Source organism: Labeo rohita, chromosome 22 (assembly GCF_022985175.1).
Source record: "Labeo rohita strain BAU-BD-2019 chromosome 22, IGBB_LRoh.1.0, whole genome shotgun sequence".
NCBI lineage: Eukaryota > Metazoa > Chordata > Actinopteri > Cypriniformes > Cyprinidae > Labeo > Labeo rohita.
Genome location: NC_066890.1, coordinates 18,905,414 through 18,922,643, shown reverse-complemented (window position 1 = coordinate 18,922,643; position 17,230 = coordinate 18,905,414). Strand labels below are relative to the sequence as shown.

At 34.3% G+C, this 17,230-nt stretch overlaps 1 protein-coding gene across 1 annotated transcript in view; it reads right to left on the bottom strand.

The window, feature by feature from the left end:
• Positions 1 to 17,230, bottom strand: part of si:dkey-49n23.1 (semaphorin-3D) — a 76,196-nt gene that overhangs the window by 8,253 nt on the left and 50,713 nt on the right. The window contains exons 3-11 of the mRNA XM_051094600.1: positions 7,013 to 7,173; positions 4,860 to 4,922; positions 4,450 to 4,569; positions 4,172 to 4,265; positions 3,427 to 3,555; positions 1,998 to 2,140; positions 1,120 to 1,234; positions 946 to 1,015; positions 375 to 519 (exon numbers count right to left, since the gene is read on the bottom strand). Of these exons, the coding sequence (XP_050950557.1) occupies positions 375 to 519; positions 946 to 1,015; positions 1,120 to 1,234; positions 1,998 to 2,140; positions 3,427 to 3,555; positions 4,172 to 4,265; positions 4,450 to 4,569; positions 4,860 to 4,922; positions 7,013 to 7,173 (1,040 nt within the window). The remainder of the gene's footprint in view (positions 1 to 374; positions 520 to 945; positions 1,016 to 1,119; positions 1,235 to 1,997; positions 2,141 to 3,426; positions 3,556 to 4,171; positions 4,266 to 4,449; positions 4,570 to 4,859; positions 4,923 to 7,012; positions 7,174 to 17,230) is intronic.

Below are 17,230 nucleotides of genomic sequence, written 5' to 3'. Positions count from 1 at the left end.
ATGGAGCAGAACTCAGAGTCCTGATAATTGACTTCCTTTTGGTGACCTCACCACTAAAAGTCCACACTCCAGCCACTCCAATAACCGCACTGACGCGTGACCCCCAGAGTGCCTGCTGACATTTTTACAACCCCCTTGAGGCAGTGCAGCTAGTGCATGGAGTGACTGTCCACATGGTTTCCAAACTGGCCCAACATATCTGCATTTCAGAACCAACCACGAATCTCAAATCTTGCTTGCACTTGTGCTCACAACACAGAGATAAGAATTTTAAGTCCTTAAAGTTGCCAACAGAAAGCCGAAGAGGCATCCTTCAAAATGGCAAATCATCTTCTCAGTCTACCAAACTTAATTCCTTCCTGTTGAGAACTTACCGTCCCTGGCCGTGGATAAGGGATCTTCCCCTTGTATTCCATCCAGCGATAATCGGGGCTTTCCTTATGCGCAAACGGCCCGTTGAAGGCGGCTCGGATGGAGGCCATGGAATAGACACAAACAGCTGAACCTCTGAAGACAGAGCTTTTGAAAAGGAAACATGTATTAGGTTAGAATAACAGAGTTCCTCAAGCTTAGTGACCTTTCACCCTCCCGATTGGCCTCAGGCTATCCGTTCCTCGGGTGGGAACACCGAGATGGATTGTTCTAAATGGACCGGGCAGGGAGGAGAGCATCCTGTGACCCGATTGTTGATTTTAGTAGCATTTTGATACTGATGTCAGTTTACAAGATAAACTGAGATAATCAGATTTAGGTTGATTTTAGGTCTGAGAACCTGGAGAGTTAGATTGAGTGTGACGGATTGGTTGATTTGGATGGAGCCAATGATAATTCAAGAATTGAAGTAAACAAATATAACAGGAATGTGGTTCTAAAAAGTTAAGAGGATTATGGGGTGGTAACCCAAAGAATGACTCATGAATCAAACTATTCAGGTAATGAACTTACCTGGAAGTAGAGAAGACACCATAGATGACTGGATTCTGTGGATCTTTGGTCTCCAAGAGAAATATGTCCTCTAAAAATTAAAAAATGAGAAGAAAGGATCAGGACTGTTGAGTAACAAATCTAACAAGGGTGAGTTTTTGAGTTCATGCTGACTTGAAGAGTGTGTGAACATACCAAGCTCATCAAAGTGTGTGTCCATGCCCCCAGGTCCTGGTACTGAGCACACCAGCCTGGCCTTCAGGAAGGTGCTCCAGCGATTAATCAAGCTCCTTTTTCCTCCTATGTCATTCTGATGAACACCAAAAACATGTAAAGCCTGGAATACACTATAGGACTTTCGAAATCTGAACTCTAAATGGTTACAGAGGAACTACCAGACTTTTAAGTTGTTCCAAACACAACAAACTCACGAGAAACACTGCGCCTTGTTGCTGGAAGAGGCATGACAAATGACAACAATGTGTGTTTTAAAACTGGCTTAAAATATCAAACATTTCTGACATCTTCCAACTGGATGGAATCCCAGTCTGAAGCTAAACATTTGGAGTCTAACCCCATTATACACTATACAATTTTCATAAAATTGGTCATTGGTCAAATCAGTCATCTTCTGACCACCTAAAATCTGCAGATTAGCTCTGACTTTCAGCAACTAGCATCAACTCCAGACTGCAAACTGGGGCAGAAATCTGTGCAAAAGCAAATATATTGTAGCACTACATTTTCACGCATTACAAATAAATCCAGCATGAAATAAATATATAATGCATTATATAAATATAAGAATGCTCTGACATGAAAAGCCTGAACTGAAAGTCTAGTTTGCTAAATTTGTTGCTAGATTAGTGTTTAATTACTCTCAAACAAACCCCTCATTCATCCATTATTAGATACGCGATGCTTCTACTACTGTGCAACAGACGATACTGAGGCTTACACGTCCATTCATTAATGTCCACAAAAGACTCATTGATTCTTCATACCAAACAAAGGTCTTTTGGATCCATTTCATGTTTTCATTGGCTCATTATGGCACTGGACTTGGCGCTCACCTTGCAGACACGAGCCACTCGACTGTAGATACGCTTGTCGAGCTGGTTGGACTCTACGGCGGTCTCTTTGAAGAAGAAGTAGACTTTGTCATCATCCAAGCTGTGTGTGTCAGGGATGGAATATGATCCCACAAACTCCGGCTCTGTGAAAAGAAATTGGCATCGGAGTGAGGTTAGAGGAAGTCACAAAAGTTAATTAGGCAGCACCAGTCACCCCAAAACAGTGGTTTCTAAATGTTTCAAACCATGAACCACTTGCAAATCCACTGCCAAAAATGTCTAAACCAGTATTTTTTGTCATGTATTTTAGTAAAAATAACTACACTTCCTTGAAACTTGACACATTACTTGACTACTTGACTTTATCCCCAGTCTGCTGCAAGGAGTTCCATAATATAGAGTAATCGATCAGTCACATGACATTAACATAACAGGTAACTGGATTAAATAAATTCTCCTTATGAACTCCAAGAAGTAGTTGTTTGTCAAAATAGCAACATTAATATCTAAGCTAGCATTGATTTGGGTAGCTGTATGCTAATCAAACAGACTAATATGTTGACTGTATGTTAAGCTAAGAGGCTAAATGACACCTTTATGCTAAGCTAAAAAGCTAGATAATCAAAATAGCCATTTTGTAGCAGTGATAGCTAAGATAGCATTGATTTGGGTAGCTATATGCTAATCGAACAGACTATTATGTTGATTCATGATAAGCTAACCCTGATAGCACACGTGTATCTCGGAGATGTCTATTTGATGTCTGCATTTACATCTGCAAGACATCTGCAAGACGTAGTTTGCTCATCTGCAATACATCTATTGGACATTTCCTATCAGATGTCAAATAGACGTCTATTAAATGTCTTTAAGATGTTTATGATTTAGAATGTATGTAAAACTGACATCTTACAGACATCTGCCAGCAGATGCTTTCCAGATCAAGAGATCTTTAACAGGCATCTTGCAGACATACCTGTGCTATCTGGGAAGAGGCTAAATGACTTCCTAAGTTAACAAGCTAGTAAGGTAGGAATATACTAAACTAACAGTCTAATTTTTTAGCAGTCTGCTTTGGTAGTCACTAACTGTTGGTAACTGTTAGCTTGCAAGCTAATTAAAGAAATACAGAACCCAAATGTTTAATTTGGGTTAAAATGATAGGAAATCTAAACCGACAGCTGTCTCCCAGTATGTTAGACCTTCTTGCCTCCTAATTAACTTGTGCTAAACAGTGTTTATAATTGCGATACCAACTATAATCTGGTGTTTTAATCTATGAGCAATGTGAAAGTTTATTTACCAATGAAACTTTCCAGCAATACAAATATTTTCTTGCACCCATACTAGCCCACTTTGGAAACTAAGGCCATGTTGTCTTTGCACACATTTGCAATAAAAACAATGAAATTTTTATTTCACTTCTCACCATTTAGCCACTGGTCCTGGTAAGCTTCAGTGCGGATATAGTGTTGATTGCTGCTATGCACAGGTGTGCGAAAAATGGCAGCGGTTGTTCCCATGAAGTCGACGGACGTCCCCGCATACAGGTCCCCATCTAAGGTGAGCATTAATAGCCATTTAATGAAAATCACATCTAGAACGACTTAAAATGACAAATGATTTTTCATGATACATAGCTAATTTTTAATGATTCTATCCCCTGACTCCAGATGCTTTGTCAAAATACTCTGCTATACAGCAGCTTGTGTGAAAAGGAAATTTTGATTATTTCAAAGGCATCATTAAATGGTCAAAAAGGTCTCTGGTTGGGGTAATAGCCTTCAATTAGGTAGCATATGGTTTCTGTATTATGGTCTTCTGGGCTATACATGCCTTCAAAAGAAAAAGCTAAATATAATCAAAATTTTGCAGCTGGGTTTCATTTCCTGGCCACACTGTACCAGCAACTGGGCAATTTTTAAAAACCTTTCTAAGTCGAATTACTGCATAGTAAGTGTCCAGTGAAGACAAATATGGGTGACAAACCTGTTTACTGGGGGAACTTCGAAATTTCCCCATGCAAACGTAACATCTGGCCAGGACTTCTACGGATCCAATAATCAATGACTCATATGGGAGTACGTCTTACAATTTATGTGTGTTTCCTCAGAATTTTTGTCTACAAAGGGCTGATGGGTTGTTTTTGAGGACAGTGTGTTCTGGAAACTCACCTGTCAGTCGGGCGGTAAAAGGCTCCTGTGGACTGAAGGGACATTTTCCTCTTCCAGATTCTCCAACTTGGCTGACGAGCCGGAAAGTGGGTTTCTGGGATACCAAGACAAGCTTGTCACTCTCTTTGCACCATTACCCTCAATATTAGTTCAGCTCTACGGTCAGTAACTCTCAATTCACCATCTCATTTGTATAAAATAACAAAGTTAAATGACCCTTGAATGTGTTTACTGCCTTTCACACTGCTTGTTGGCCAAAAAGTAGAGAGTTTACTCACCTCAAGATTGTGTCCCAGGTCAATATAGGTGCACTGCGGGTGGAACGCTCCAGTTCCACATACATAGACATGAGTTTTATTGAAGGGCTGTAGGAGTCTCACGTAATTTGCGCAGTCCATCTAGGAGATACATGTGGTATTTGATTAAAAGCATGATTTTAAAGAGTGAAGCATTTTAAATCACACAGTAATGCACCTACTGATTTTTGTTTGTTATTGCAGGGGGAACTGATGCTTAAGTCTTTCCTCCCTAAAGACTTTCCAACTTGAAATATTCCCCCCATAGTGCCGTAAATATTATTTTTCAGCTTTTATTCTTATCTCAGTCTGTGAGAGCGCTTCATTAAAAAGGCATCTATGGGTCCTCGAAAGCTTTAACTTTTTCTTTGTGACCTTTTAAAGTTACTTACCGATAGATTCTTTCCTGCATGTTTGCAGCGCTCAACGTGTTCCTGTCCAGCTGGCCAGTGAATCTAAAAATAAAAGAGACAGTTTTCCCAAAGAAAAAAAAAGTATGTACATCACATCAATGTTCCTGTAAAAACCTGTGCTACAATAATTAAGTTGATTAGCACAGACCCTCCTTGCCGTGTTACCATCATTACTCAGCAATCTGCATGCCTTTCAAATTGTAATCATTTCCATGTGGAAATAATGTGCAGGTACTGACCTAATCATTAGCTGGCAATCAGCACACTGTACATAATTATATAATTGGGACATGGAGACCCTGGCGTGCCTTAGCTCTTATGAAGATCACGTATGTATGGCTGTGCCATGACCTTCCGTTTGACCTCATCATTTCTTACAGGCGTCTTTTGGTATTTCACGTTTATAAAAGACAGAATCAATTAATATTGAACCAAGTGTAATGTTTATTTACCGGTAATGAAGGCTAGAAGTATGCAAATGTAGACACGAATGGCTGGCAAACACATTGCAAACTTACAATCCTGCTGTACCAACAAACCTCCATACTGTAGGGGGCGATAGAGGCACTTTGAGATATCTGCGTTATTAAACATTGTGCCATTATTCAAGAAGCTAGTTAAATAGTAAAGCTTTCTTTGATTTTAATAGAGAAACACAGCTGATGAATACGTTTTAAATTTTGTTCCACACTCTGAAGCAGAAGGTGGCAGTAATGCACCTATTTTGGTTGTTTGCCAGCCGCTGTTAAAAACCATCAAGAAGTAGAAGCTAGCTACATCCACTTTTTACTTCAATACGGAAGTAGCCTATGGGTGAGACTTCCAGTTGATTAGGCGCTGTAGGGAAATAACGAGAAAAATAACAACGTGCAGTAAACGATAAAACGGTTTGCACTACAAACCAGTGTGTTCTTAATTAAGATAATACATTACAATAATATGGTGAGACGCACCCATATGCACTATCATGCAGCAAAATGGGTTTTATGCTAAAAATAGCTGGGTGAGCCCGGAAGCCAGAAATTTACGAATGGCCCCGCACAGCCTTACAGCAAAAATAAGGTGGATAGTCAACTAGTTCTGTAAGAATATCCTCAAACTTGCTTTGCAGTAGCAACAGTTGGCCTGAAAACTGTAGAAAAAGATGCTATGCTAACGCTAATAGACTACAGCCTGCAGCGACGCTATAGTTTTCAGCACACATTGCAGTTTGAGGCATAAGTGCGCAGCAAGACGCATTTGTGTTTATGCAGAGTATATTAAACTTGTGTTAAATTGTATGTTACGGGACTGTCATGCTGCCGATTACCTCAGAAAATAGTTTCATCTTGTCACTCCGCTTGTTAAAACTAACAAAAAGTTTGTTTACAGTAGCGTATGCAATGAAAGCCTAGCTTAAATTTTGGTTGAGGTGAAAGATTCAATGTAGTTTGGTAAACATTTGTACCACACCAATCTCAGCTAATATGCTAACGTAACATAAACATGATAACGGTTAAGCATTAAAGTTAAACTTTGTGATTTCTGGTGTTGCTAGTTTGACTTGATATTTGAAGACTAAGTAAGTCAATATTATTTGAATAGCACTGTTCACAATACACACTAAAGAAAATTGTGATGTTATGTATAATATTGTAACATATTTATGCCGTATAACCAAAATTTAACAGATTAGAGCTGGACGGTAATAAAGTTTACATTTTGTCATATAAACAATGAAGCAGTTGAGATTTGCTATAGTGTAAATATATAGCTTTACGTAAATAATGTATGTATGGAGATGAAAGTTTACATATATAGTTGTGGCATACTATAGTTCACATTTTGTATGTTTACAATTTTGTATTACAACTGTGAGCATAATATAGTACATATGTTTTTCATACACTTACAAAACGAGGGACGAGACAATTTAATTTACTGTGCTAACCAACAGATGTATGGGGTGGAGCAGTTTTAAGACTGAATCCTATAACTTCAGAGAGGCTATTAAAACAATATTGCAGATGTACAGATTCATGTGAACAGTAAAACACTGTAGTCATGGTCTGTTTTCACTTTAGTGACCCTTATTCTTGCGATCGCTGAATGACATCATGCGCTGTCAGATGGTGGTAGTTGTGCGCGCTGACCTTGCGTGCCGGTTGGGTGAAGCTGTCAGAGTTTAACATGTAGATGTGGTCTCGGCCTCCGACCAGCAGCCATCCGCGGTCCTCATCCAGTAGTAAGGCCTGGTACGCTCCCCCCTCTCCACCGTCCCAGAACACCGCAGAGCTGTTCCTCGACCTCAGTTCTGTCAAAAAACAAGAGTTAGATTTTACAGTTAGGACTAAAATGTGAAGTTTTCAAACACAGTTGTTCTGAACACCCAAATGTTCTCGTATCACATGACCTCGAATAGAAAATTCAGTATGCCAATTAAAAATAAGCTATACTTCCAAAAATGAAGGTTCCGAAAGTGAAGTTTCGCAGTGTTACAATAGAGGAAACTTTCAGTAAACATTTTTTTTCTTCTTGAATAATTTATACATATTTTGGACTATAGGGGGCGCCATTACTTTGATGACGTGAAATAGTTGCATTCGTGAGCTACTGGCGCTACCTGTTACAAATTGTTTATATCTTGCAATTTTAACCTTTTTTTCAAGTTTATATCTCGTTATTGACTTATTTTCTTGCAATTCTGACATTTTCTCGCAAATGCAAGTTTATATCTCACAATTGTAACTTTTTTTTCTCATAATTCTGACTTTGTTCTTGCAACTGTGAGTTTATATCTTGCAATTTTGACTTTTTTTTTGCGCAATTCTGTCTTTTTTCTCACAATTCTGACTTTTTTTCTTGCAAATGCAAGTTTATATTGCAATTTTGACCTTTTTCTTGCAATTCTGTCTTTTTTTCCTCGTAATTGTGAGTTTATATCCTGCAATTCTCACTTTTTCTCACAATTGCAAATTTTTTTATCTCACAATTCTTACTTTTTTTTTCTTGCAAACGCAAGATTATATTGACATTTTGACTTTTTTCTCACAAATGTGAGTTTATATCTCACAATTCGGACTTTTTTTTCACAAATTTAAGTTTGTGTCTTGCAATTCTGTCTTTTTTCTTGGAATTGTGAGTTTAAATCTTGCAATTCTGACTTTTTTTTCACAATTGCACATTTTTTATCCCAGAATTCTGACTTTTTTTCTTGCAAATGCAAGTTTATATTGCAATTCTGACTTTTTTTCTCACAAATTTGAGTTTATATCTTGCAATTCTGTCTTTTTTCTTGTAATTGTGAGTTTATACTTTGCAATTCTCACTTTTTTCTCACAATTGCACATTTTTATCTCAATTCCTACTTTTTTTTTCTTGCAAATGCAAGATTATATTGAAATTTTGACTTTTTTCTTGCAATTCGGACTTTTTTCTCACAAATGCGAGCATATCTCGCAATTCAGACTTTTTTTTTTTAAATTGAGTTTTCAAATTTCTTGCAAATGCAAGTTTATATCGCACTTTTTTAAGTTTATATCTTATTACTATCGTAATTGACTTATTTTCTTGCAATTCTGATATTTTCTCACAAATGCAAGTTTATATCTCACAATTGTAACTTTTTTTCTCACAATTCTGACTGTGTTGTTGCAAATTTGAGTTTATATCTTGCAGCTCTGACTTTCATCTCGTAATTGTGAGTTTATATCTCGCAATTGACATTTTTATCTCTCAGTTATGACTTTTTTTCTCACAAATGTGAGTTTATCTCGCAACTGTGTCTTTTTATTCTCGCAAATTTGAGTTCATGTCTTCTTAGGTCCTTCGGAACCACACTCTTAAAACTAAAGGTTCTTTACTGGCTTTGATGGTTCCGTGGAACCTTTCAAGGTTCTTTATAGTAAAAAAGGTTCTCTTGGAACTTTTTGGTGAACAATTCTTAAAAGAACCATTTTTGTTAGTGTGAAGAACAATTTCTTAAAGAGTGTAAAGAGCCTTTTGTGCAATGAAAAGTTTCCATGGATGTTGAATAGTTCTTCATAAAACCATCAATACCAATAAAGAACCTATATTTTAAAGAATGTATTTTACTGCACAGACTTATTTTGGAAGGATTGTGTTGCAGTTTGAAGCTTGTTAGGTCGAGGTCATTGCGAGGTGAGTCTGATCTATGATAGATATGTAAAATAAATACGCTGAAGCGGTTTCGGCATGCTCTCATTCCAGATTACAAATATCTGCGTTCCCCTACAGCGGCACTCGCACACAATTATACATGATGCATTTCTCATACAAACACATTCAGACACGTCCACATCTCCACAACCCCCCTAGCTGGTGCTTAAACAGGCAAAACAACTCTGTTAATTAAGGCCAATTAACCCTCAACACGCTCCTTGACAGCTGCACTCCAGCTACCCACAATTCCAATGGGACGAGGGGCCCACAGCGGGCCACATATGTGGCAAAAGTGTGCATGATTACACGTTGACAAGCGGTTTGACTAGCAGAACGTCCAGCTCATGGAGGTGTCAGGCATGTTGTGGTGAGGGGAGGACTGCGGTAATAAACTTTGACAGGTGTTTTCTTAGCCGCACACCCTGCCTTGATATCGATGAAAGGGAGTCGAGATGTTGCACAGGAAATAGCTCAAGGTCTAGAGACTGCATTTTTGGCTTCACGGTCTTTCTGGCTGGGTCACGTCAAGGTGAAGGTTAAATGATGCATCTGGATGTTGCTTTCTTATTTTCTTGTCTTTTTTAACCATGACCACTATTAAGTAATAGTGCATTATAAAGTTTTTATATTTCATGATATGAAGTTGTAATTGCGAATTTTAAAAGATATAAACTTGCAATTCTAACTTTTTTCTCACAAATTTGAGTTTACAGTATATCTTGAAATTCGGACTCTATTTTTTTTCGCAATTGCGAGTTTATATCTTGCAATTTTGACTTTTTAATTGTAATTCAGACTTTTTTCTCACAAATTTGAGTTTATAGCTTGCAGTTCAGGCTTTTTTTTCGCAATTCTGACTTTTCTAGCAAATTCAAGTTGGTATCTCGCAATTCTGAATTTTTTTCTCACAAATGCAAGTTCATATCTCGCAATTATGATTTTTTTCACAACTACAAGTTTATAGCTCACAATTCTGAGATTTTTCTCGCAATTAGGACTTTTTTTTCTTGCAATTGTGAGTTTATGTCTCAGTTTATGTTTTTCTTGGAATTGCAAGTTTATATCTTACTTCAGTTTTTTTTTTTTTTTGCAATTCTAACTTTTCTTGCAAATGCAAGTTTATAGCTCACAATTTTGACATTTTTCGCAATTAGGACTTTTTTTCTTGCAATTGCATTTTTATTTTTTGCAATTCTGACTTTTTTTCTCACAAATGCAAGTTCATATCTCGCAATTATGATTTTCTTCTCACAACTACAATTTTATAGCTCACGATTTTGACATTTTTCGCAATTAGGACTTTTTTTCTTGCAATTGCATTTTTATTTTTCGCAATTCTGACTTTTTTCTAGCAAATGCAATTTTATATCTCACTATTTTGACTTTTTCTCCCAATTAGGACTTTTTTCTCTCAATTGCGAGTTTATACCTTGTTATTCTGACTTTTTTTGGAGTTGCAAGTTTATATCTCGCAATTCAGGCTTTTTTTGTAATTCTGACTTTTTTCTCACAATTCTGACTTTTTGCTATACTGACTTTTTGTAGCAAATGTAATTTTATATCTCACTATTTAGACTTTTTTTCTTGCAATTATGACTTTTTTTCTTCGCAATTGTGATTTTTTTATATCTCGCTATTCTGACTTTTTTCTTGCAATTCTGACTTTTCTCACAAACGTTAGTTTGTATCTCGTAATTCTAAGTTTTTCTCACAATTAGGACATTTTTTTCGCAATTGCGAGTTTATATCTCACAATTCTAGCGTTTTTCTCACAATTGCAAGTTTATCTCAATTCTGAATTTTTTTTTCTTGCAATTCTGACTTTTTCTCACTAATGCAAGTTTATATTTCGCAATGTTGGCTTTTCTCGGAAATTTAAGTTTATGTCTTACAATTTTGACTTTATTTCACAATTCTGACTTTATTTCTTACAATTGTGAGTTTATATCACGCAATTCTGACTTTTTTCTCATATTTGCAAGTTTATATCTCGCAAATCTAACTTTTTTTCTGAGAATTGTGCAATATAAATTCACAGTTGTGAAAAACACTGATATGTTCTCAGAATTGCAACTTCATTTCTCAGAATTTCGAGGTTATCTTGAGTTCTGACTTTTTTCTTAGAATTGTGGCATATAAACTCACAATTGCAAGTTATAAAGTCAGAACTGCAAGATAACCTCGCAATTCTGAGAAATGAAGCTGCAATTCTGAGAGCATATCAGTGTTTTTCACAATTGTGAATTTATACTGCACATATATATTGCAGAATTAGGTGGTCTAAACTTGCAATTGTGAGAAAAAAAGTCATTTATTATTCAATTTTTCATTTCAATTCAATTTTAATCAGATTTATTAAATTACAGATTTATTTGTAACTTAACCCAGCCTTTGTCTTGCCCTTTATTCACAATTATAAATTAGATTTAATAATTTATGTGCATGAAATCTCTATGAATTATGAAATATACATTTGTTAAATAATGTTGACCATAATTTTAGTGGTCTTGTTAAAATAATTTAGCATTGCCAATATCTCAGCTAGCAAAAACATGTTCTAATACGAATGATTTGCTAACGTTACCATTAAGTTATGAAAACTGAATTCTGAATGTTCTCTGAACATTTCAAATGACCTGTTTTTAAAATGTTATGCAAACAGTAAGAGAATGTTCCATTTGATTTATTTGCAAACATTATGACAATGCTACTTTTGAATGTTCTAAAACAAGTACTAACATTAAAAAATAATAATAAAAAAATGGATTGTTCCATTAGCTGGGATATATAAATCACGCTCTGTAGCTATTATAAGTGTTTAAATCAAACAATAAACCTCTATGAAATGTTCTCCCAGACAGCAAAGTTTGCATGTTTAACTAGCATGAAGACGTTCATTTGCATTCTAAACCGGGTGAGGAAATTCCAGCGCTTGCTAATGAGGCTGTAACATTTGTTTTTAAAAATAGAGCCCATTTATGTCAAAAACATGTTGCCACGTTGCCTTTAAAAAGAGAAATATCCAGGAATGTGATGTACTAAAATACACAGAGTTAATTACTCAATAACACGCATAATCAAAATGAATGTATTTAGGATCTGTGATTAATACAAGCCAAATGTCTTCCTGGATTATATTTCACATCTCCTCCTGCTTGAGTTTTCTTCTTACGTTTTCATCCTCCATTAAAGCTGCACATTGCATGACTCACCATTAAAGGAATTCTTAGATGACACAAGGTGATTTCTCAACGACAACTAAAATAAATCTCATAATTGGGGCATGTTGATGCTATCCATCATGAAAGCCATTTAGCACAGAGGCCAACATGCAAGTCACAGCACCTGCCGGAATCCTTTCCACCGCAGCTTCCAGCGCCACGTTATACAACGGCTCTTCATCAGCTTCGGAGAATTTGGCACCGTTTCAAAATGAGAGTTCAAACACAGGCGACCCATACTTTTACCTAATTTCTGATTTTATAAGATCCCATGTTGCTCCATTTTAGTGTTGAACAGGTCTCCAATTTCCTTGGTTGTATTTGTTTTTGAAACTTACACTAGAATATTTAATTAACAAATTAACTAAGTTCATCATTTTTTTTGTACATTTTATTTAGAAATTATTTTATTTATAGTAAATATATATATACGAAACTGAATATTATATATATATATATATATATATGTTTTTGTATTAAATTATTATACTTTAGTTTTTGTTGGGGTGTTTTTCATTTTTCTTTCTTTCTCTAAATTAATTAGCAAGTATTCTTTATTTTTAAACATATTTATGTGTTTATTTTTTATTTCAGTTTTACTTATTTTCATCCTTCCTCTTTTTTCAGGTCTCATGTTGATCCATTTCAGTGTTTTTTTTTCAGATTTATTCTTAATTTATATTTATTTATTAGTAAAAAAATTAATATAATCTGAAAAATAAACTATTTTAATATTACTTTCTTTCTTTCTTTCTTTTTCTGTTTCTAATTATTTCTTTATTTTAGTAATTGCTCTATTTATTTGTTTGTCTCCTTTTTTAAAATTGTTAGAAATTATTATTAATATTTATTTAGTCATTCGAATGTACATCTTATTTAGAAATTATTTTATTTTATTTAATAATAACAAGAAATACAAAATTGAATATGAAATTATTATACAATGGTAATGTTTCTTTCTTTCTTTTTTTCTTTCTCAATTAATTTATTAATGAATTTTTATTTATTTTAAATGTATTTAGACATGGCTATTAATTAAATTAATTTATTAATTTGTTTGTTTATTTATTTATTTTAGTAATTGTTCTATTTATTTGTTTGGCTCCTTTTTAAAATAGTTAGAAATAATTATTAATATTTATTTAGTTAGTCATTCTAATGTGCATTGTACATTCATAATGTACATTTATTTAGAAATTATTGTACTTTATTTAATAATAAAAAAGAAATATGAAATATATCTTTCGTCTGTCTTTCTTTCTCCCTTCATTAAGTAGTTAAATGTATTTAGACATGTTATTTATTTGTGTCTCCTTTTTAAAATCATTAGAAATTATTATTAATATGCATTTAATCATTATTTTATAAATATAAATATTTATTTAGTCAAATGTACTTTTTATGTACAATTATTTTACTTAATTTAATACAAAAAAAAAGATTAAATATAAAAATTATTATAAAATTATTACACAATGGTATATTATACAATTATTATACAATTCCAAAAGTATTTAGACGTGATTATTTTATTTTAGTTGTTTTTATTTATTTTTTTTAATGTTTTATTTTATTCTTTTAGACATTTATTTAAAAATACATAAACATTTCTTACATTTTTTTACATTTTAACTTTACTTAATAATCACAAACATTTGATTTATAATTTGTATGTATGTTTCACTTAGAAATTATTATTATTTAACAGCAACAAATTAATTTAAAGGAGAACTCCACTTCCAAAACAACAACTTACAAATAATTGACTCACCCCCTTGTCATCCAAGATGTTCATGTCTTTCTGTCTTCAGTCATAAAGAAATTTTGGTTTTTGAGGAAAACTTTTCAGGATTTTTTTTTCATATAATGGACTTCAATTGTGCCCCGATTTTGAACTTCCAAAATGTAGTTTAAATGCAGCTTCAAAAGTCTCTAAACGATCCCAGCCGAGGAAGAAGGGTCTTACTTAGCGAAACCATCGGTCATTTTTTTTCAAAAAATAAAAATGTGTATACTTTTTAAGTACAAAAGCTCATGTAGCACAGGTTCTGGGATGCGCGTTCACGTACTATTGAATCATGTCGAAACGTCACGCTGAAGTAGGTGGAAGTAGGTGGAACTACAGACCCAGTGTTTACAAAGCGAACGCGCAAAGACTAAGAAAGTGTAAGTAAGTCAAACGCTGTTTAAAAAGGTACAACGATGTCGGACGATTCTGAAGTTTTTGGCCATACTCTACCTTTTTTAGCCGGAGTAAACAGACGATAAACTTAGACATGATTCGTAATAGTGATGGGAAGTTCGGATCATTTTACGGACTCGGACCTTTAAGTCTTGTTCAGCAAAATGAACGAATCTTTTTTCGAGTCATTTTGTTCATTTGAGCAAAATCCGCATCATGTGACAGCTCCATAAGATGAACGAACGACTCGAAAAACCCAAAGACTCGAAACAGGTGAACTAATTCCAGTACAGAACCTAATATGATGTTGTGCATGCACGACTGAACGAATCACTCCCTGAGACGACTCGTTCTTCGCGAGTCACATTAAAGATCTGTTCAAAATGAACAAATCGTTCAAGAACGACCCGTGGACGCGCATCCCAGAGCCTGTGCTACACGAGCTTTTGTGGTTAAAAAGTATACAAATTTTTATTATTTGAAAAAAATGACCAATCGTTTCGCTAGATAAGACCCTTCTTCCTCAGCTGGGATCGTTTAGAGCCCTTTGAAGCTGCATTTAAACTAGATTTTGGAAGTTCAAAATCGGGGCACAATTGAAGTCCATTATATGGAGAAAAATCCTGAAATGTTTTCTTCAAAAACCATAATTTCTTTACGACTAAAGACAGAAAGACATGAACATCTTGGATGACAAGGGGGTGAGTAAATTATTTGTAAATTGTTGTTCTGCAAGTGGACTTCTCCTTTAAATAAATCAAATTCAATTAGTATTTTTTTTTTTACTTTGACCTTTGAGCCTCAATCCTTATTTTCCACATTAAAACTAAAAAAAGACCTTCGACTCTGTAAGTAGTTGAAACAGTTTTTAAATAAACCCAACAAATCCATAACACATCTGTTCACATACAGCATAAAAGCAGCATTTGCATCACACTCCACATCTTTATTTTATTGCCTACAAAAGAAACAACCTTTTGATGAGATCACAGCTATAGACAGTCTAGCATGTGTTGATTGTGCGTCATGCGCTGGATGGGGAACATTATTTAGGATGAATACAGAAAAATCCCCCTTTCCCACCCACAAAACACACACATTCTCATTACCAAACTCTCAAAAACCTCCTCTCCTTATATCACACACAGACGCATCTGGTTGCGACTCCACCCGGTCCATGGAGTCCTTCTATCAGCGTGATGGACAGACTTTCCCAGACTGTTAAGGTGCTGGACCAATGTAAAGGTCCGTATCAATGTCTTCCGAATTGTATTTCACATTGAGGTCAAGCCAGAATGAGGAAATGGTTTCCATTAATGTATCCAAGCCATAAAACATCCAAGCACCGACCTGGAGCCAATGACGTTTGCTTGTAACATGACGGTTCAGAGCAGCAAGTCTGAACACACGACTGAAAAACACACCAAACTAGCATGCTAATCGACTCCGCGGGTCTGTGATTGATGAAATGATCAGGGTTGTTGGACTGAGGGGGGTACGGCGTTCAGTCTTGAGATCTTCAACACTTATCGAGACTGACACGCACATGTGGTCAACATGATACATGTTTGAACGATCCATTCATATGTTTGAATTCATCCATTGCGAAGGATGATGCAGTGTGTAACACTTGATAGTTTCTTAATGTCGAGTGTTTAATGAGGTACTGAGTTGTTTATTTGGGAAATATTTGGCAACCTGTTTCTAGGCGTATTACAGCAACCACACAAGTCGACGGCGACGGATTGTATATAATATTGTTTGTTTGATCCGTTAATGTGTTTAGGTTGCTGTCAACCGTTTCGGATATTTATTTTATCGTTCAGAATGTCACGTTTGGACATCTAGTGCCAAGATGGGCCAAAAAAAAGCTTAATGTTTTCTTCTTTTTAACAAAAGGTCAGTGGACATCAGGAGCTTAACCTAGAAAACGCTGTTTGTTTGCTACAGGAAGTAAAAACTATATACAAGTTTAAATGCTTTTATTTACTGTTTATGGAAAATGTTTGCACATTTTTAACCCTGTTACTAACATTTAGTTACTAAACATTTTTGAAACCTTATTTTTTGTGCTTTTTGTTATTTTCTTTAAATTTATCAAAAAAAAAAGTAATTATCTTTCATTTTTATTCATTTTAGTTTAGATTTCAGTATTTTATTTTTCAGTATTTTTGTTGTTATTAACATTTTGTTATTTTTAGTATGAAGTTTGTCATTTATGTAAGTTTTTTTTTTGTATTTTTAGTGTTAAGTTTGTCATTTTTATATATTTTTTATTTTTATATCAGTTTTTATAGTTTTCTTATTATTTCTGTTTTCAGTTGATTAATTTAGTACTTCATTACTCAACTTTTTTGTTTAAGTTCTGCATATAAAATTGTAGCTCTATTTTAATTACCAATTAATAATAGTTTTGGTTGTAGTTACAGTAACATTTTCATTTTAGCTTAGATTTTAGTAATTTTGCTATTTGTAGTATTAAGTTTGTCATTTTTATTAGTTTAAGTTTATATATATATATATATATATATATATATTCTTTTTTTTAGCTTTATTTTAATTACAGATTAATAATAGTTTTAGTAATAGTTAATAAGTTCATATTTTAGTCATTGTTATTTTTAGTATTAAATCTTTCATTTTTATTTATTTTTTATATTGATGATTTTGCTTTAATTTTGGTTTATTTCAGTTTTCAATTGATTAATTTAATATTTCAGTACTGAATTTTTATTACATTTTTTTTGTTTAAGTTTTGCACATAATATTTCGATTTTATTTTATTT